The 22441-nt window shown below is 40.9% G+C and overlaps 1 protein-coding gene across 4 annotated transcripts in view; it reads right to left on the reverse strand.

Annotated features, from left to right (window-relative positions):
* FHL2 (four and a half LIM domains 2) overlaps positions 1–21737 on the reverse strand; it is a 34902-nt gene extending 13165 nt beyond the window's left edge. For 2 of the 4 annotated variants that reach the window (XM_013954109.2, XM_067294962.1), the window contains exons 1-2: positions 14541–14733; positions 2788–2967 (exon numbers count right to left, since the gene is read on the reverse strand). In XM_013954109.2, coding sequence (XP_013809563.1) covers positions 2788–2943 — 156 coding nt within the window. In that variant the 5' untranslated portion in view covers positions 2944–2967; positions 14541–14733. Of the gene's footprint in view, positions 1–2787; positions 2968–14540; positions 14734–21722 lie in introns of those variants that run through there. The other 2 variants (XM_067294954.1, XM_013954110.2) reach the window with 2 other exon arrangements.
* Between the last annotated feature and the right edge of the window lie 704 nt (positions 21738–22441).

Below are 22441 nucleotides of genomic sequence, written 5' to 3' on the forward strand. Positions count from 1 at the left end.
AAAAATATATATATGTATATGTGTATGTATATATATATCTATTATGCATTTATACACTTATGTAGATATGTGTGTATATGGATAGTTAATGAGGAGCAGAAACATGATTTTTTGTGACTTTGTGTTTCATGGTTGAATTATCTTCAGTCATATCATATGCAAACTTTAACTGAAACTTTTATTGTGGCTGAGGCACTTATAAGGGTTCTCAGATGTGTTCTGGTGTCTACTACTGTAACTGAAAAACTACTGTAGTTTTTCTCTCAATGGGAACATTAATAGGATCTCTTTTTTTCTGCCTAACCATGTGTGTATGTTTTTTTCCCCCAGAAAACTTGTCAGAACTTAATAAGTTTGAAACTTTTATCCATCTATCAAGATTTGGTTAAATTAGTCAACAGGTTCAAAAACTACAGGGTGAAGGATGGACAGGCTCAGACAGCAGTCACAGAAACAAAAAACGATGCATTTGTTTTCAGTACACTTTTCAACTGTTTAAGAAATCTTTATTCACTATCTTGTAGTTGTGTTCTTCAGATGTAGTTTTGGTTCTTTACGCTTATAAAATATTCTTATATTACAGACAATTAGTTTTTTTCTATTTCTCTCTGCTATTAGTGTGTGTTTTGTTTAAAAACAGAGAAGTATATCGGATAACACCCACATGCCCTAAATCCATAAATCTGGGTTGAAAAGTTCAGCCTGATTAATTCCTGAATACTTTGTCCGAGATTTGTTGAAGCCAGTCCAAGTTTTGAAATTCTTGGATGTCAACACACAGAAATATCTTCTTGGGGGATTAGAAAGAGACCTTAAAACAAAGTACGTTCTAGAATGGGGCAGAAATATTTTGCTTGTTCATGTCAGTCCAGTTCTAATTTATGAGCTGTAGGAAAGCTGGCACTGTTATACCCTCTTACAGATTATTGCCAGTTCCCTGTCATGATGGTGAAACATTCACCTTTCTAAGGCTTCTGAAAGAGGTTTTCCTACTGATTTTCCAGTAGGATGGGATAGATCAATTTGGAAGACATAAGAATTGGATTTTTCCCAATGCAAACTTGCATATATTTTTATAACTCTGATTTTACAAGCTAGTAGTAGGCTGGTAGTACCAGTAATAGGGACTACCTGGTGTTTCTCAAGCTACGGATTGACAGTATAGGAAATCAAATGTCAGGTCTTGTACCAGTCAAAAATCCCATAGCCACCTGATGGAAATTGCTATTCTAGAGCAAAGTCACTCTGCCAGTGAAACTCTTGGCCAACTTTGAAAAGGTCAAACTTGTACAAGGAGGTTGTATGTTGGATGAAGTCTGTCTGTGGCAGTCCAACAAACACTACACTGCATCAATCAAATACCATCTGTCTTCATTCGGTCAGCATAAAAGTGGCATACACTCCAGGTGTTCTGGCTAATTTAAAGGAAATGCAGGTGGTCATATCTCGTTTAGGTCAGGTAGGTGTTTCCATGTGGTGCAGCAGTGCATAGCACAAGCAAGCAGGGCCTCTGGTCTGCCTCATGCTCTTTCCTTTGCAATCTTTAGTTAGACTCCAGTATCATCAGTCTGCATTTAAGATGCTAATTATTCTAAATGCATTCTAACTGTCCTGTTACTCAGATCAGTGTTAGCCAGATTTTTGTTGTTCATGATTTGGCAGCTTTTCCTGAGTGCATGCAGGAATCTCCAGATAAAGTAGTATAAATATGAAGCACAAAAATTGGTAAGGTTCTGAGATGGTCTTTATGAGCCCACATAAAGCTCATTATGATTGGGTTGGATTGAGCACAGTTCTGATATCACAGGTCTTGTTTCTTGATGATAACCAAATTATGGTCACTGTAAAGCCTGCAGTGGCTTAGCTTCCTCTGGTCCAAAGGCAGACAAAACTGACTTCTGCCGCCTTTCCAGATCCCAGCTGGCCCTAAGGACAGTTTGATCCTCCTAATGAGTTGGTGATGCTTTCTAACATCAGATGCTCATGGCTTACTGAAAGAGAGGGGTGCTTTTGTGTTTCTATTAACATGCTTGGTAAATTAGAGAAGTGGTGAAAAGTAGGTATAGGGATCCAGAAAGCATGCTCTCCCACCAAGAGAAATCCCTAGGTAGCTATTAAGAAGAACTCATGGATCCTTCCAGCTGATAGCACCATGTCTCAGACACCTGTAAGGGCTCCAGCATAACGACAATGTTGTTCATCTTTAATGATATATTAAAATGTCAGCACTTATTACTTCTGAACAAAATTCACTAAATGTAATCCATTAACTAACTTTGGGGAAAACAAGTATCATCTGTGTTTTTAATGTCAAAGGTTGCATTTTATACCTGAAAACCTTTTTCATGCTTTAAATTGTTTCTGATGCTGTTGCAGAGCATCTGTTCTACTCTCTTGACATCTAAAGTTAGGTGAGATGAATCCCATACATCATGCCCTCTAGCCAAAGGTCCTGAGCACTTATAACACTCTTCCCTGTGTCTTAGCTTACAGTCTTACCTGTATGCAAAACAGGCAGACCAAATTAACAAACATTTGAAAACTTGTTTCTCAGCTGCCTCTCTGAGAGGCGCTAAGTACCCTCTGTTCCCACTGGTTCCCCAAAAGCGTCTAGCACTTTGGAGGATTCATCCTGTTAGTGAATAAGATGCTAGAGAATAAGCACTTTCCACATAGAGGCCTTCCTGTTTGTGCCCTAGACCATGAAGACAGGCGCTCAGAGCTAAGGGATGACATACCCAGGCTACTCTGTCAAGATTTCTGTAACAAGACACAAATCCAGCATACCTTGCAATCAGCACCTATGGGTTTTTTGCATTCCTCGCAGGTGTTGGAATAAAGGCTTTCGTAACATTTCACGCAGTAGGGACTGTCCTCTCTCAGGATGTATTTCTTACCAAACAAGGACTCTTTGCAGTAGTGGCAGTCAAAGCGTTCAGTCATGGTGGTGTCTGGAGTCTGGCTATCCTGCCACAAAGACAAAAGCAGGCACATTTCAGATTGAGGTACTGTTGGCCCAAACCCCAAAGAAGAGTTTATTATCAGTTCCAGCTTATCACATTGTACTTCCATTTCAATTCAGCTTTCAATCAGATAAATCAGCACAACAGGAAGAAACTGGGCTATAAACTTTGCAGTACTGGATAAAGATGGTAGCCCATCTACTTTAGCCATCCACTGACCTATCTTTTACAAGAGCTAGTATAGAAAGCAAAGAGAGAAATATGACTAGAACCTGATTGTGAGGAATTCACATGGGATGCTTAAGGAAATAAATAAGTTTATTTACATAATATTTATATATGTCTTTGTTACAAGGGGTTTCTTCTAGAGTGTCATATTATTTTCTCTGTTTTCTTCATAGGAGCAGAGGCAAGCGTTATATAAATAAGTTTATTTATATAATATTATTTAAGGAAATAAAATAAGTTTAATCCACAGCCCTCAAAGTGAGGAGCTACCTCTGTAGCCAATGCAGTGAGCCAAGCACCTTCAGATGATGAGCCAGCATGCCTCAGGAAGGAGCAACATCTTTCCCGTAAGGAGAGATGAAGGTTTGCATTGCTGGTAAGCTTTAGTCATATACAAGCTATCAGGCACCACTGTTATGTGCTTTCACTCCTTCCTTCTGTATGTTCTCAGTGAGCCAATATCTGGCAATTATTGCCCTGCACTGAGCCTGGTAACCCTCCATCTCTGCTCACACATAGGGCTCTGGGAACTGTTAACAGCAGGAGATATGGGGTCTGTAGTTGTATATCTGTTTCTTCTCTGATGCAGGTAAATGAGTTATCCAACAACTATGATGTACTGGGACACAAACGAGAGCTAGCTACCCTGGTTCAGATGAATTTCAAATAATGTTTATGGAAAGGGAAAAGCAACTAGAAGAAACAGCAAAAGATGCATCCGCTTCTCTGAAAAAGGGACACCTGCTATTTGCTTTCTCAGTTTTCTATGTCTCCAGCATTTTCTGGACGCACGCACAAGCAACAATGACACAAATGCCTTTGTCACTTGCCTGAATGTTTATTATTGCCTGAGACTATTTATTTTGTGTCTGGGTTTCATTAGAGTCATCAGCATTTTTCTTGCCTGAGGCTTGCAGTGTGTGTTACACCTGCAATCTGTTCAGCAGTTACAGCAGGAGCAGGGCATAGCTGCCTCCTGATGAAGTGGCATTTCCCAGATGGAGCATGCTCCACCTGTATTCCATGAGCTTTACTGCTTGCCAGGCCTGATCTCCACTTTAAGCCAGATTTGATCTATAAAGCCTTAAATGCTTTGAGTACTAATGGCTTAAGTGGCTACCTCTGTCTTTCACACTCATGTGACATTTACAGCAGCTGCAGTCTTATTGCCAACTTCAGCCCTTTGTTTGAAACAAAAAGTGGTTTCTTGCTTAGTGTTTTTGGCAAAGATTCCTTGATTCTGGAGTTTGTCCTCTTGTTTTGGCTGCAGGAGTTGCCCTCAGGGCATTCTGAAATTTTCAGTTCTTTTCCAAGGTTTCAATTTTTATTATATTCTTGTATTCCCTGTAGCTGGGGTTTGGTTAAGATTTTAGGGCACTCTGAAGGGGAAAAGTTTACACTGCTAGCCTACATAACACATTTATACTTCCCATGAGAGAACTAGAGAGGATTTACTTTCCTTCAAGGAGGTAATTTCAGCAAAATGAATGGAGTCAGACCAGTATAAACTGGTGTGTGTATGTATGACTGGATCCAAGAGGACTGATAAAGTTGTCTGAGTAGTGCATATGTAGGACAGAAATCTGTAGCTTTTTCTCAGGCCTTATTAGACATTTTTTTTTCAAATGATAGGAATTGGTTGCGCAGTCAATTTGAATTATTACAAAGATGAGGTGTGAGTAGGGACTGTTAACAAACTTGCACCTTTCACCTTTCTTCAAAACTGTTTTTTCCAGCCCTGAGTTAGAAGTAGACATGTGATACCAAAGACTGAAAAATTTCTCTGCGATCAAGATGTGTAAGCCCCCAAAACATAAAGTGTGACTCCTTTAAAGGTTTATATCATTTCTGTCCTTCTTCCAAAGGCTGTTAAATGAAAAATATAGAAATGGTTTGTGACCAAAAGCAAGGACTCTTCCTGCAGAACTGGATGCCCTAATGTCCTTGTTACAAGGGGTTTCTTCTCGAGTGTCGTATTATTTTCTCTGTTTTCTTCATAGGAGCAGAGGCAAGCATTATTTAATAGTCACTGCCACTATTTTATAAAATACAGTGGCAGTTGTCCCCATATCCTGAAAGGGGTCTGATTTTGTTAAATGTTCTCTGAGGCTGTCACACTGGATTGAGCCCCTTCTACAGCAGGGAGAGACAGACCTCATTTCTATGTCCCAAACAGATTTAGGGGGAAGCTCCACTCTGTGAAGACACTAAGGGGGCAATTCTGGACAGGGTTAGAAGTGCAACTCCAGTGATCTGGGAAATTAAAAGATGAGAAGGAAAAGGATCCAAGATCTGCATTTTAGAGTTAGTTACCTGAACTTTTGTTGGATCTGGCACCAATTTCACACCAATATCTCTTACAGTTAGGTATTCTGGTCCATGTGATTTCATTCAGAAAGTTAGAATCCAGTGTGAAACATCCTCAAATTCCAGGCTGTTCAAATCTGAGTGTTGGATTGGATCTCACTATCCGCTAATGATATTTTCATGGTATTTAACCTTTTTTTCTTCTTCGGAGAGAAGAAATTAAATGTAAAGTAATCACAGCTCTGCCTAGTGAAGAATTAGGAGGAACGTCAAACCAATCATTTCACTGTTGTCTTACGAACAAGAAATGCAAAATCATACTGAGCAATGTTTTTGCCTGCTACTTAGTGAATGTAGTCCTTTACATTGCTAGTCAGTTGGTTCATGATATATGCAAAAACCATGCTTAGCTTTAGTACAGGTTTTATGCATTGCTTTGGGCTTTAAAAGCCCCAAAGATTTTGGTAGTTGTGAATTGACACAAAACACAATTCAGCCTCCTTGACATTAATCTAGTTCTTCCTCTTCTGTTTGATATTTGTTGATTGTAAGCTTTGTGAGGTCAGAGACTCACCTTATTTACACATCTTTGTGGTACAACAAGGTCTTTAGATTTCATCACAGTAGTCATTTTATACATATGCTATTTCAGATTGCTCTCAACATTATCATGAGAAATTACTTTTCTGCCATAGAGTCTCCCTCCTACAACATTAGACATCAAGTATATCTCAAAAAGAAAACATCTTTCCATTGCATGCCCGGAAAAGAAGTTACAGCTTATTCCAAATGTTAGCACTACCCAGATGGTGTCTTTCAGGAAGTAAGAATCGGGATGAAAATTACTGAAAAATAAGTAGTAGGCTAACTTAAAAATTATGCTTCTTTTCTTCTTCTTCACCTCTCCTCTCAAACAGACTCATTTTACTAGAAGTAATTATTAAAGTTATCATACTATCTCATAAAAATTAGGACTCATAATGGCTTTAAGAAATCATCTAGTGTTCCCCCATCCCATGACAGTATTGACTACTGGAAGAAGGGACTATCTGCCCTAATCTTGTCTGCTTTTTCCAGCTATGTTTTCAAGTCTAGTAAGAGATATTCTGTGCATCTCTTATTTCAATACCCCTTATAGGGAGTTGTTGAACACTGAAAGCACAGACTCACACACACACACACGCACACACACACAAGAGAGAGAAAGAGACAGAAAGAAGCAAGGAGAAATTGTCTACAAAAGGTAGGAATCAAATTTTATTCAGTGAAATGAAGCTCTGATGTCTTGTTCTAATGGTATGTGGAAATACAGAATTAAACCCCTGTAGAAGCCAGAGGGGGATTTGCTATTGAACTCAGTGGGGCTAGGGCTTTACCTGTGCCCTGAGAGCAGGATGTTCTGCTAGCCACCTGCACAGCAAATAAAAGCTCTTTGGAGAGCCCCAGTTTCCCCCAACATGTACACACACCTCTCCCACATGACTTTTTTCCAAAAGAACTGTGCACCCGGAGAATTTTTCTCTCTGTTTATTTTCCTTCCCCTGAGAAAGGAAGATTTGTGTCTGGCAACTCTAGTGACATAAGCCATGCAGGTCTAGAGCATTTGGAAACAATTTATGTTGATGTTCCAAAGGCTAAAATGCAAAGATTTATGATATCCTTTGCAACTATGAGCTAGCAGATCAAACTATGCTCATCTTTCTGGCAAGAGGTGATTATTTTCCCGTAACTTAGCAGCTACTGCCACATTCATTATCTATCATCTTGTTGAAGAAACCATAAGCCACTATTCTAGGAGCTAATCATTTTTCCAGTCAAGACCATGATGCCATGCAGGGGGAAAAAAAAGCTAATCTTATTTCTTTTTCATTTACTTGAGGAAGAAAAGAAACAACCATTTGCCAGCAGCACTGTCAGGGGAAAAAAAGATATAAAATATAATCAGAATCCACCTGAATTTCAGCGCTTGCAACTAAGCTAGAATAGGTGCAAACCACAAATACTCAAAGCAGTCCTATATTCATCAGGTTTAGGTTTACTTGAATGTGTTAAGAAGCTGTAGCCCTCTTTTCTTTGGCTGTCCAGGTGTAGTTTGTGTTCTGCTTCGTGGGATGCGTGCCAGCAGACACTCTGATGGTAGAACAAAGAGAGAGGAAAGGGAACTCTAAGTGCTTGAAGTCTAGCTGGCTGTCGGCAGGTGTTGCGTCTTCATGTTGCTCGGGTGCCTGACCCTCCAGGGGACTGTGTTGGCTGTCGTGTCCCAGGCCAAGGGGAGCCAAGCCAGGTCCTGCCAGCCAAGAGGTCTGCAGAACCTGTCAAAGGGTTAGTCTTGAGTTCAGCATCAACCCCCCTAAATGGCTCAGAAAGAAGACCACAGATATTTAGAAAGGAGTCTTGGTTCTCTGCTTATGGTGGGGAACACTGGTACTCCTGTTGCTCTGCCTCAGCAATGTGTCTGTACATTCACAATTAATTTGCTATATGGAATTTTTGGCAATTAGCTTTCCCTCTTTCCAGGGTCGGGGCGTATTTCTTTAATGTGATTCCTTTTCTCCTCAGGCACTTAACACCTTTCAGTTCTCCTGGTATGATTAGTTCTACAAAGCCACTGAATGCATCACTAGAGCTGAAAGAAAGGGCTTCTTCCAGTGCAGAGGGGGCACCTGGGCTTTGCTGCTTGCCATGCCACTGAAGAGAGCAGAAAGGAGCAGTCCTGTGCTGTGCCCTCCAGTGCCAGCAGCTACCCTGCACCTCCCCTGGGCAGTAGGTGTGAGAGGGATGTTGAAGGGGTTATCTGTAACCAGCTGTGCCTCTCCTCCTCAGCCTTCTTCCCTGCCTGGGGAGGGAGAGGAAGTTGGACTCCTGCAGAAGGTGATGCAGAACAGCCACTTCTTTCTACCTTGACTGCCGAGATTTATCTTGCTAAGCTAAGCTGGCCAATGCAAAAAGCTAAGCCAGATAGTGAGAGGGAAGTGATGCAGACCTCACCCCGCGGAAAGCCTAGATGACTGTTCTCCTCTGTCTCTGCTGGTAGCTGCTGGGGTACTTCTCTGGGAAGGTGCATTTGTTGGTTAAGAAGAGGAAAAGGAGAGTATTTATTGAGGTTACTGAGACATTGAATGCTGTTACTAAGATACTTGTTCATACCATCATCTTCGTGCAGGTCCTTGAAAAGGGAAAGCATGATTACTACAGGGAATGAGCGGCTGCATATCCCTGTATCCCACAATTTGGGATTTATGCGGAGCTTGTAAATGCAGTTGGGATGCTCAGGCAGACATGGCTGCATTCTTTCTTTTCTCTGTCATTTTTTAAGTTGAGGAGAGAGTGGAAGCCTCTTTCTCTTGCTGCTGCTGCTATGGAAGAGCAATCAGCTAGTGTTAACCCAAAGCCTCATGGAAGGAATTCAACACTCTGTCTGTAAGAAATCAAGGCCTCATAACATAACATTTCATGAACATACCCGGACTGTTTTACCAAGGTCTTCATCCAATTTAGGATATTGAAAGCAAAGTATCTAATTAGAGAGGTGTTTCTTGCTCCTTGTGACAGTATTAAGCTCACAGTAAAATTTCCTAGATCTCCCAGAAGCTCTCTGGCAAAGCTAGGCAAGTCATGATTTGATAATTTAACATAATAACAAAAATAATAATAAAAATGAAACCCAGATTTAAAAAACCCTCTTCTTAAATATCCTACCTGAGTATATTCTTTCTAAATATTATGCTAGACATTAGAAGGTATTTCAAGCAATATTCAGTTTTAAGAGACTTTTTAAAGTTACCTTGAAATATTCTCAGAGTCATGTCTCAGGTTTTTTCAGCAACTCAGCTTTCTTGTACAGGGCTGACTTATTTTGCCTATGCTATAACATTCCTATGTCCCTTAAGTAGTTTAGAGTAATTTTCTGAGCAGACAGACTGCATTAGCATGGGCAGATAACGAAAGCATACCTGGTTCCTGTCTGGATTGCACAGTCAGCCTATCGTGAATTGGAAAGTATGCTATTTAAGATTGGTCCCGTCCCTGTCCCCCCCCCCCCCCCCCCCCAAAAAAAAAGAAAAAAGTTTCTTGTGCAGAAAGGTTTAGGTTTCTAATGTGCCTGGCTAAAGTAATCCCAGTTACAGTAGTGGAAAAGCAACAGTCCTGTTGTGGTTTCCATGTAGTTTGCTGTGTTTGGCAATCAACAAGGATCTGCTTCAGTTTAGAGCTTTTCTAGTAGTTAGTAAGCTACCAGTAGTAGTGGTAGTAACTACAGATGACACAGAAGAGATGAGCACTGATACCTCGACAGTGTATCCCACACAATTTACACTATAATTATCTGAGGTTGGTGTTGAAATGACTAGAGGATGTATGGTTTTACAAACATTCCTTTATACATTTCAATTACAAAAGGAGCCTATTTAAATAACAAGGAGCATGACTCTTAAATCTATCATAGCACAAAAAGCACAGTTAAAGCTGAAAGGTTTGTTCTTATGTTCTATTTTAAAGACACTTGAAACAAGTATCTGCCTTCTTTCTCTTGTGCAATAAACAAAGGCTTACTCAAAAGAGAGAGATCAAATACTTGCCATTACTTAAGCATAGAAAGACTTATTTCTAAAAAGAGCATTTTAGCAGACATCGGAAGGTGGTAGAGGATGAAAATGTTATAAGATTAATAAAAAGCTATTGTTATTTCCGTCTCTACCTTGTGGAAATAATGCGTAAGCCAAATGACTGCAAAGACTAAACACCAGTGGAAGTATGGAGGTAGGGTTCCCCCCCCCCCCCCCCCAGAAAGGAATTGCTTATTGATAGTAACACAGCTACTCCCAGGGAAATCAGACCCCAAGATAACACATCTAGAAAACTTCAAGTGCTACCACACAGTGAAATTTTCAAATTCTCCTGTATTTTTGAAATCCTACATAACATGACCTGGGACACAGAAATAGAAGAGTGTCCCAAATACTCTCTGTTTCCTCCTCTCTGGAAAGGCTAGAAGCAAAGCTGGTAGGATACTGTGGAGGAAGAATGCTCTGCTGTTTGTCTTGGCCTTTAGCAAAGTAGCTCTGGGTCTTTCTGTCTGGTACTGTTTACAGAGACAAGACCCCAAAGGCCCCTTCTGTCTAAGATTACTGGCATGTGTGGTGGTTTGGAGGATCAGTTAAAGTACATCTTTCAGCAGCTGTATAAAGCTACTGTATCAGTGGGCGCCTCAGCACTGTGAGGAATCCAGACTTCTCTGCTGAGCTTCTGTACCTTCAGCTTTCCAAAATGGGACAAAAGAGGCTAGTTAAACCTGGGATGTCCCCATTGGGCTGGGCACATCATAGGAAAATAGGTTGATTACATCCTGAATGAAAAGAGTTTGGTGCAATTTGTTTGTTGGGTTGGAGACAGGACACAGGGAGCAAAGAGAGCAGCTGTTAACATTGAGTCAAAGTATTTATGGTGCACAAGAGACTTGTGAGTGAACACAGACAAAAGGAGCCTGGGGACAAGGATGTAGGCTAACTTTTTGTGGGAGACATCATTTTAACTGAAGAGAAAAGATATTGAGTGCACCATAGAGAGACACACTGCATAGTATGGAGGAGGAAGAATTGGTGAGAGGTGGGATCCTGGACTCTGAAGAGACCACTGGTCTAAGTCCCAGAAATGCTTCCGAGAAACGACAGAACAGAGCTAGGAAAATGTTTACAAGTGTTTTACAGTTTATTTAACTCACTGCTTTTATTGTGCAAGAGAAAGTAAAGAGTGGTAGGTTTCGAACCTTTGCGCCAGTGTTTGCCAAGGGTCTAAAACTGCTCCCTGCCAACAAAAGAGCAACCCTAGGACTTGCTGTGCTGAGGCAGATATATTTGCAACTTTGAAGTTGCAAATTTGCTGTGAAAGGGAGAGACATTAATCCTTATGTCAGTGTTACACTCCCTATGTTCCTCTTAGTATGTATTACTGTATATTCAGTAACTATTTGGCAGCCTAGTTAATATTACACAATGTAATGCACAAAGGCATGTGAAAATGAATGAAATGAGGATCATAATTTCTTCAGCTGGCATGAGTATTTTGGTGTTCAGCCTTACAAGAAACCTCCAGTGGCTTCTAATCAAACCATATATATAAAAAGAACTAATTAGTATTGTTGAAATATTAATGCTTCAGTGGCTGTCAATGTATCCAAGACTTATTTCCATGAAACCTGTCATTATCCTGCCATTTCACACTCTCACTTGGGGTGAATCTGCATCACAAATAACTGTGCATATGTAAATGAAACATTAAAATTGCACAATTAAAATTAATCAGTCTAAAAATGCAAATTATGGGATCCCCAATCTCTGAAGCAGTACCCCAGTGGGGGAAGGTGACTGCCTGGATCACTACCCTGACTAGAGTTTCTCTGAAGATGCTCTGGACCAATTTATCCAGCATAACAAGGGTGAGCCTCAGACCAGCCTGTAACTAGTCTGTGGGGTTCTAGAAAGAGTGGCGGTGTACTGGCCAGCAACAACAGGCATTAATTCAGTTTTCAGCCTCATTTGCATGGAGAAGAAGATATTTCCTCTGGCTGATGGTGTTAACAGTTATCCAGTCCTCCCTTAAGTTCTGTATCTCCTGAACCCTGTAAGGAGAGGAGGTGAGGATAACAGGATAAGAGCAGATAAGAGACTGCTTGGCTCTCAGGGCTCAACACAGTAGCAAACTGGGCCAGGAATCACTTGGGTTTGGGGGGTTTTTTGGATGAAATTGTGAATTTGCAGTGTGATACAGCAGAAACTGTCGCCAGCCCTATTAATAGCAGAAGCTGTATTTTGCCACCAAACCTGCTTTTTATGCTCACGACTTTTTATGCATCCTGATAAGCATGATGGGAACCTGGAGGACTATGTTTCATGTCATTCAAGGAGCTGTTTAAATTTTTTATAAAATGTGTCAGCTTTTTGATGTGTGCTGGTTGGGGGTTCTGGTGTCTATCTGTATGGATAGGAAAGATGTGATTTCAGGGAACAGTACCTGGACTTCCCTAGACTTCCTTAAGAAACTATATTATATTAAGTAAAAATAGGGCCTTATCTATACCTGGGTCCTTTAGCTGAGAATCACAATTGCATGCTCTTCAGGGTGGGAGCTTTGCATATACAAACAATTTCTGACACAGCATGGCTATTGCTATGTGATAGCAGTGATCTCATAAAAATAGTGATTATCTGCTATAAAAAAATATATTCTGGTAGTGAATATTTGGTGCCTGCATGTGTAGCACTGCCAATTCCCTCAGGAACACCTTCTGCGAAAATACGAATATTCTACCCCAGCATTTCTGTCATCTCAGGATCTCCTAAGCTTTCTCAAAAGACTTCCAGAACTGGTACTTCTCCCAGCTTCAGGCCTGCTCTGTCAAATGGAGATGTCAGGTGCGAACCCCAGATATGAATTCTCAGTGAGAGCAGTTTGTGTCCTTTCAGCTACCCCATTCACCTCAACCACATGTTGTTTCTCAACCCAAAGGATATCCCCAGAGATCAATATCTATGTTATGGCTAGTATAAAAGATAGTTTTATTGGTGCTCTGGTCGGATTTGGGATACAGTAGTCCCACTATGTCAAGTGGCTGAAACTGAGTTTTCAATAAATCTAGTGCTTAGTATTCTTTTTCAATAATTTTTTCCAAGTTTGGTCAATATACACAGGCTATATTGATAGAGCAGTTTTTAGAATTAATCCTTTCCCAGTTATATGTGCAGGGGCAGAAAACTAGCAGTCATATTTATAAAATTAAAAAAATAAAAAGTATTTTTCTGTCTCCCAAATCCAAATGCCTGAAGTGTATTCAAAGTTCACCATTTAGCTGATAAAAGGCACAGAAGATTTTAGCTAGAAAGCAGGGCATTCCATAAATGTAGGAACAGATGAAAACAGGAATCATAACAGAAACTGAATGGCAACCTCAGTTATAGCATTCCTTTACAACTGGATGCATGTAAGTATCTAATAATACACACTATTCTCTTGGTACTTCTAGGACAATTCCTATTTAAGACAGTGAACAGATATGTATAGCCAACAATAAATATTATAACTACTGACCTTGGACGTAACAATCAATCAGCAATCTTAGTTAATATACTTCTAGAAAGGAGTCAGGGGAATAGCAACAACAAAATGACTGCCGCCAGTATATAGATTTTATTAGGTTTGCCTTCTTGTGATTATGAGTATTTCTCTGTACATAGCAAGGCTCAGATCTGTGGGTCATCTAGTGAACTAAATAAAAGCCGTATCCCTTTAGGGATGCAGAAAGTTTAGTACAACCATTAATGCAGACAATGAAAGTTAGTATTACCTTTATTATGTACACAGAGAAATCCATGATAGATGTCATGCATGAAGGACCTAGGTTATTGTGGCTACACACACATGCACACAGAGGGAAGCATGAAAGGAAGGAATTCAGAGCTATTTATTGGGAATTATGTTCTAATTTAATCTCTCCACACAAAAATAAGAACTATGGTGCTGATGGCTCCCATCTTTTCCTGTACACAATCTCTCCCTCATGTCTGCTTGCAAACAGGAAAAGCTACCTTTGTTTCATGTGCGTCTGCTCTTGCTACCGTGCAAAATTCATCCTTTGTTGAGCAGGAAGTGTGCATGGAGGTGTAAGAAATCTAAGACCCGAGCTTCTACTTTTTATGACCTCCCCAGTGGATTACTTACACAGTACAATACTGTCATTAAAATTAGTTACAAGTGAAATGACCCAGTGCCTCATCAGCTCGCTGATGTGTCACTTATGGACAGACACGCAGCAATTATTGCTTCGATAAGAAATTCATCTTTTTGTCCTCTTCACAACCCTCGCTGTGTGCTCAGGAGAAAGGGGGACCAGCAGTTGCTCTCCTTGCATCCTTATCCAGCAAACAACAGGGGCATTAAACATCCCTCTCCATCTCTCTGTCTGCACCCTTTGTTTAAAGCAATACCTTCAAAGACATATTCCATGGGTCCTGGGGAGGGAGAGGGGGAAAAAAAGGGATATTTACTTACAGAGCAGTAGCGGGCAGTTAATGTCACCTTCTGGACCAGGGACAGGGAGTCACATCCATTAACAAATGTGTAAAGAGCTCAGTGGCCTGCTTGCAGAGGAGAGCTGTACAGCTAGCCAGGGCTTTATAGTGCCTGCGAAGAGCAGCTCTCCTGATTTCAGCTCTGCAGTCAGTGTTGTGTGGAAACAGGCTGCTGCCTTCCCCAGCCTAGTGAAACCCCTCTGTATCATTTTACCATATAAGGAGACAAAAGCATCCAAGACACTCATTCTTTTAGGCTCTCTGCAGCTGGCACTCGACACTTTCTCTATTCCAAGGGTGTAGATACTTCCCCCTCCTAAACATGCTGTCTTTGATGGACCCCTTCCTAAAATAAGACTCCCCCTTCCTGAAGCCTTTGTTTTCCTAAACCCCTGATGCTTATTAATAACGTAGCTTTGCTAAATCTGAGGACTGTCAGTTTAGAGAAGGAAAGGTTTTACAGCAGCTCAAGCACAAATGTTTCTAAGTCTCTTCACCTGGCTGAGAGAATAAAGTTCCCAGTTGCAGTTGGTACGAGGCTTTATTTGCCTTGGTTATTTAGCCTGCTGTGACTTAGCCCCTTGCCCAGAGAAGAGTGAAACAAAGCTGTCTCTCCTCTTCTTCATGGAGAGGTGCATGTTTTCATGAGGAGCAAGTGTACAGGCTTTTCTTTATGAGTGTTCAGAGCCCATTCTTGCATCTCTCCACCCTTCTCTTTTTCCAAGTCCCCCATAGTGAGGAGGAAAAAGAAGAAAAGCAGGGGAAATTAATGAAACCTCAAAAAGCCTTGTGTAAAAGGAAGCCAGAGGAACAGATTGTCTCAGCACATGCTCAGGACCCAGCAGAGAGCCCTGCCAGTGGGCACATGTTAAAAAGAGGGGGGAAGCATTAATCCTCCTATAACCAGGAACTAATTTTACTGCTATGAAATCCAATTTTATATATCAACCATTCTAGCAGAAACACATTCTGTTAATCAAAACAGTGAGGGTCCTGGAAAACCTCCCAGAGGGAAGGATCTGGATCTGAAGCACATGGGAGAGTTTGCTCTCTGCCTTTTGAGGGGTAGAGTGGGGAGGCAATTCAATTTAATACTTCAGTAATGGTTGGTGCCTGCCAAAAGGAGGTACTTTAGATTGAATGCTTTCAACCTTAAGAAAAACTGGTAGGATAAAAATGTAAAGCCCATTAGCCAGAGATATTGCTGCTGTTATTTTGTATCCAGATAGAGCAAAATTATCCAGTGTCCTTTTGTGTTGGACAATGGGTCCTGGTACGTGCCTGGGCAGTGGTGCAGGTATGTGTAGGGGTTTGATAAGGGTTTCTCCAGGAAAAAGCTTTATCCCAGAACCCTACCCTCTAGTCACTGTCCCCTGGCGCACCCAAATGTTTTTAGATTTGGAACAGGGATGAAACGTGTTAGTCAATCTCAGCTCTACTTAAAATCAACCAAAAGCCTGTCCTGGTACAGACACAGTAAAATGATAGGTAAGGGCCATTCCTAGTTCTTCTGCCAGGAGTAAAGCTTCAGCCCTTAGCATTGCATTTAAAAAACACAGGCATTGTGCCCAGGAGGACAGACCGTGGATGTGTGAGACTGCAGAGTTTGATTCCTGGGCAGTTAAAGCTCATTTAAATCAAAGACGCTGCAGTCCGCAGTCATGCATCCCTGGCTCCTCCCTTGCATTGACGCTGGCACTGGAAGATGAGTTCAATCAGCAACAAAATGAGTGGTTTTGGGGGAGCCCTTGAGCTCCCCTGGAGCTGCACCTGTGTCCTGGGAGAGCTGCTGGTTTTGTTCCAAGCTCCATTGTGGGCTTGCTGGATGCCCTTGGACAAGACAGTGCATCTTTCTGTTCTTTGTTTTCACCACCTATCAATACAGAGCTCAGGACAGCTGAAATCCTGTGTGAGGTGTTATGAAGTTTGTATATGCAGAGGACTACTTAATGCAGAATAATAGTAATAATGCTTCTTTCTTGTTATGTTGAACTATCACACAGTGACAACAATAACCATTACTTTCCATCTTAGTTAGAGTTCTTACCTCAGCTCTGATTTAAAAATGCCTATAAAGAAGAAAGATGGGCCCCAAGGGTGATTGGATTTAGGCTATTTAAGTCGGTTTACTTCCAGGCCCTTCTAAAACAGATTAAATACTCCTAACATAATACTGGATTTTTTCTATTTCCATGATGTTTTCATTTCCCTATCCCTATGTGGCAGCCACCACAGCACCTCTGCCAGAGATCTTCTGATCAGACCTGCTGGAATACAGTACAGCGTTGTCCACAATTCTGAGTTAAAATATATACCGACTCTAGCTGAAGTCATTTTACTTAACTCTGTGGGGTCATGGGTTGCCCTTAGGATGATAAGATCATTTTTGTCATTTTTGATTTAATGTAAGGTCTGTGAGTCCTTGAAGGCAGAAGAGCGTCTGCCAATTCATAAGCTGATGATTTGTGGCATTGTGGACTCACTAGTGGACCCAATACTCAGCAGCCACACCACAACAGGATGTAGCTCTGAAACTGATAAGTGCGAGTTACCAAGCAGTTCCTTCCCTCATCCCATGATGTGGAGTATGTACTATATCAAACACCTTTAAGGATCGCAGGGGAAGCCCCTGACCTCTTATTGCCCTTTGGTTGGTCCAGCCCTGCTAACAACACCTTTCTTCTGACAGGCAAATATTTTTCAGTGACTGGCAAAACCCGCACACCCACTTTTCCACCAGCATCAAATCAACAGGGCAATAAGATACCAAACTTCCTGAATTCTTCTGCTTATGCTTAAATTAGGAAAAATGCTATTTTTTCCCATAAAAGGATGTTGTGAGAAGAAATACAACAAAGAATGTGAAGCAACTCGGTGGTATAAAGGGACTGTATGAGTACCTAACATAGAGTGTGTTTTATGTATACTTATTCGAATTCCTGACCTGGAGCTTAGACCTAGAAGTCAAAAACTACTACAGAGTTTATTCTTAGGTTTAGAAGATAGCTTGCTCTCTTCTATTGTTCTATACCATGAGTGCCATGCTACACAATGTTAGTCTGTCTTTCTTGTGCTATAAGCAATGTCCTAACTCCTGGAGTATCACGCTGCCTTCTGCCCCCACCTCTCCAAATGCACCCAACACCAGTGGCTGTAGAGAGTGTTGCACTGAGACAGTCAATGTACTTTGTGAACAGGGAATTGAGATACTCATTATTTGACAAATGGGATAAATGAGTGAATAATGGGTTACTGTGTTGGGGTATCTGTGGATAGTAGGCATTCCTGTTTTCATATGATAATCTGTAGGCATATAAGGGCTTTTCTTCCTTAGTTGCAGACTATCAATAAGCAGCTACTAGTCAATGTTACCTATTTCCCTATAACAGAAAGTGTGCAAACCTCCAGTAAGACTTTGGTGAATATCTGGTAAGCTTCACAGGGAAAATGCTGGCTTGAAAGCCCACTGGCTTTGTTTATTAAGTGTTTGAAACAGTTTCTGTTCCCACATCTGTGCCCATTTTGTTCCCATGACAATGTGATTTGAAAATTTACTTATTTTCCTGTTTTTAAGGAGTGTTTTCCTATCACTTGTTGCTATATGAAAGTTTCACAGAGACAGCAGAAAAAGCCAACTATAAACAAGAAGCAGTACAACTGGCTGCACACAAAGTGTTATTGAAAATATAAAGTAAATTTGCGGGAAAATACTTTTTCTTTTAGCTTTTTCAGTTTCACTCCGTCTTGGTGGAATTTGTAACAGCAGCCAGTAAATCAACCTTCAGCAGAAATGTTTCAAATTTTATAAAGTTGATGGATCCCTTTAAAAATGTGCATTTCTAGTCCATGTTTGTGTCAGAATAAGCTGAGAGAAAACAGGCGGAGCTGCTCAAACTGCTTTTAGAAAAACTAGGACTCTCTGTAATATGACCTATACTCCTCTGAGCTAATCAGCATTAGATGATGAACATTGTTGAAACTGCCTGAGATTTATCAGCATGAAACTGTACTCACTGTGATATAAAGCCAGAGATAAAATATTACAGCCAGTAATAATTCATCCAACAGAAAAACAACTGTGTCTGAAGCATTCAGATTGCCTATGTTCTGATTAGACAACGCACAGCCACAAAAAAGGAAAACTGGTAAGGAAAATGTGAAAACTCTTTGCTGATACAAACCAACACAAGTTTGGCAATACTAAAATTAGAAAGAAAAAGGAGGAAATCCGGGCTTCATTAAAATCAGTGGATGTTTCTGAGCAAAATTCCCATTAATTTCAGTGGGGCCAGGATTTCACCCCAAAGTATTCACATTCCCTTCCTTCTCTGATTTTCTTCCTTATAAAATGGCCTTTTAGAATTTCTATATTAAAGAAGTGTTTGAACGAATCTGCCCCCTCCCAGCCTCTTGCCAGCTGCTATCAAAAGTCTGCCTTGTTCTGATGACTTACTGTTTGGAAGGGAAAAAGTAAAGTTATTCATCCATTAATCTTTTTTTCAAACACTAGGTAAGAACAGAGTATTATTGTTGGAAAGACTGCCTTTAGAATAGGTTCACTTTGGGAACAGGCTTTTGGACTTTTTGTCTTATTTCACTTTTAAATTCAAATCCAGTGAAAAATCACTACATTAGCATGCATCTTCCTGAATTTTTTCAAGCTAAAGATCTTTGGCTAGCTTTTTTAAAAAAGCCTAATGTTTTGCTGCACGTGACTGGAATGCTACTTTTGCTTCTTGTTTTTCAGAGGGAATACTGTCACTACACCAGTGATGATACTTTAACACTAAGTACCTAACCAGAAAGATTTTGTGGTATCTATTGTTTTTGCCTGAGGCTTGGACGATAGACAAAGAATTTGAGGACATGAGTAAATTTCTGGCACTACAGAAGTGAGGTATGCTATTAAAAATGTTAGTTTTGTATATGACCTTTATTGTGCAATTTACTGCGGAGGCACGTCAGTTTGGCTTAATGGCAGGGTCTTGGATAAACAAGACAATGTGAGACAATGGACAAGGCAGCTCCCAGTCCACACTGGAGGACTGCTAAGAGACAACACTGCACTCTTTAGGGGGAAGCACCTACCTTTGGGCTCCAGGCAACTTACAAAACTCATTTCACCAGTGCTGGAGACAGAAGATCAGAGCTCTGTAAGGATCTGAAAAGTAACTGCTGGGGAACAGGAGGATGTGTGGAGACTCCGGCTGCAATGTCTGAAGAAGATAAGCCTCCCCAAGCATCAGTGAGGGGACAGTAAGCCTCTAGATAAGATAGACGCGTGCAGCCAATTCGGTGCTCTACATTCGTTCTTTCTTCTGCTTAAGTTATGTGCTGTTCTTCACATAAAAAATGGAACAAACTAGTTTCTAGCCTTGCTCTTTTGATACTCTCTACACTGACAGTCATGGGCCCCCACCAGAGTAAGTTAGATAGCTCAGCCAGATGAGACACGTTAACAGAAGCTGTCCACCCTGGGAGTGGTAAAGGAATGAGGCCAGATGCATGTGGGGTTGCTCTTGGGGCTGTGTCAATACTCATAAATCAAACAGGACCACAGGGTGCTCCAGGCACTGTGACTCAATTGGCCACACTGGTCAGCTGTCCAAATGGTCCCCGGCACAGTTTTGCCTGTGCCAGCTAGCACTCTCCCAGCCAGATCCTGGGCGTGGTTTGGGACGTAGGTATCCCATTCCCAGGATATCTTTGGGATGTGGCCACTCTGTTCAGACACCAGGAGTGCGTAATGGCAAGGACATGGACTGCTTCAAGCCAGTCGGCCCCAGGACCGCTTTTCCCAGCAGGAGCATTTCCAGGCATATTTCATTCACTGTTACAACAACCCTCAGGTTGGACCCAACATTTCCACACTTACGGGCCAAATCAACAGTTGATGGAAACACCCATATTTCAGCTAATGTCAATAGATCTTTGATAGTTTGTATCAAGTAAGGATCTTCCCTTTTGCATCTGAAATCCCCACTTAGGCACTGGACCCAATCCCAAATGCTCTGAAGTGAGATAAGCCGTTTGTACAGGCCTTGGATGTGGATCAGGTCTAAGGAGTCCTGCTCTCCAGAGGTCCAACATCCCTATCAGAGTCCATGGAGCATTGATTGCTCAGCAATTTGAAAATAAGCCTTCTTTTATTTCTTTTCCTAAATAATGGCACAGTAAATAAACTTTTGTGCAAAGCATGATAGCTTTAGATCTCTGGCTAAAAATAAATTAATATTTCTTAACTTTGTATCATACTTTGTGATCCTTGCTTGGAAAAGTCTCTTGTTATAAGAATGTTTATAATAAAAATGCATGTGTAATTGCATCCAAACACACATAAACACATGCACAAACAATCTTATTTTTCCAAAGAGGTCTTCTTTCATTGGCTTCATTTGAAAATTAATGCTCTCATGAGATGAGGTTAAAAGTAATTTAATGTAACAATAGCCTGATAATTGGCATTTGGCAGTTATTGCTAATGCTGTTTTACAGACAAGTTCTGAAGAATTCCTGCTTTGACACCCAGTTATGTTGCAATGCTTTTCTTTCTTTTTCCCTTTCACACAGCTGCTGTAATCCATAACAAATAATTGTATAAACATGAAATCAGCAAGCATCATGTGTAATTTGCCTTTCTCTCTTTCAAGGCCATTAGGAAATGGTGTCAAAGAGAAAAAAGGAAAGTCAAATGTTCTTTCAGTCCCCTTTTTTTCACTGTCTATTCAGTTTCCAAATAGTCATCACAAAGAAGAAAATGCTGATAGAGAAAAAAAATAAAATAATCAAAAGCTTTCTGCCTGAAGTCATTCAGTTTCCTGTTCAAACCAGGAAAGTGTCTATAGTTAGACATGGTTGTATTCCTTGAGAACATGAAAACATGACAGTGTATTATTAGTGCAGAAACTAAAGAGCAGCTGTTATTTAGCACCTGGTTCCCAAGAGCAGACTGGAGATGCAAAGTGAGACACTATGTATGTGCCCTGACAGACAGCAAGAAATGAACAACGGAAAATGCACTCTTCCTGTAAGAAAGAAGCACCGCACTCATGATCTCTATATACAAAGTGTTGACAAATTTCCAGCCCTCCTCCTGAAAAGGAAGATGAAAGGACTAAAGGGGCCAAAGGACAGCAAAAATCAAAAGAAGTTACTTTCTTACCTTGCTGCAACTCGATGGTGCCTCTGCTTGCTAGTGTGAGAATGAGAGAAGACAGGGACAAATGCAGAGACTTACTGCTTTATTGGATTGCCCAAACTATGCATTCAGTAATTAGACAGTCATGCATTTGTTCTTCAGACAAGCTATAAATATAATATCTCCAAAGCAGCAGCCATCCACAGGAGATAAGAACGGCAGCACCTCTGTGCTGCTGGCCTTTTAAGGTATCATAGTTATGGTAGCACAAGACCTGTAACGGAAAGGGCTGCTACTCTCCTGAGCAACGCTGGCCCTTTGCTCTGCTTGATTTGGGAATGTCTGATCTTAAAATACACTCACCTACTGTAGTGAGGTTCTGGGAGGGACCCTCAAAGAACAGGAGTAATTTAATGACCTGATATTTCATCTGAGCTGTAAGAGTCTAGCTTCTAAATCAGATTATTTGTCAAAGCCTTGGGATTAACAAAAACACTCTAGGAAATGCCAACTGATCTGAGGATGTAATAAACTCTAACTTCCCTTCATTCTTCAATCTCAGACATGCAGCCTTGTTGCAAGGGAGTCTGAGCGCCTCATATTCTGCCACATTTTACCCTTGCAACACCTTGTGTGGGGGAAGGCATTGCTAGTTCTACCATTTTTACAGCAAAAAGAAGCTCCAGTGACTAGCCTGAGGTCATGAAATAAATCCGTGCCAGGCTGGCAGTGGGCAGCCATGA

The sequence above is a fragment of the Apteryx mantelli genome, chromosome 1, assembly GCF_036417845.1.
Source record: "Apteryx mantelli isolate bAptMan1 chromosome 1, bAptMan1.hap1, whole genome shotgun sequence".
NCBI lineage: Eukaryota > Metazoa > Chordata > Aves > Apterygiformes > Apterygidae > Apteryx > Apteryx mantelli.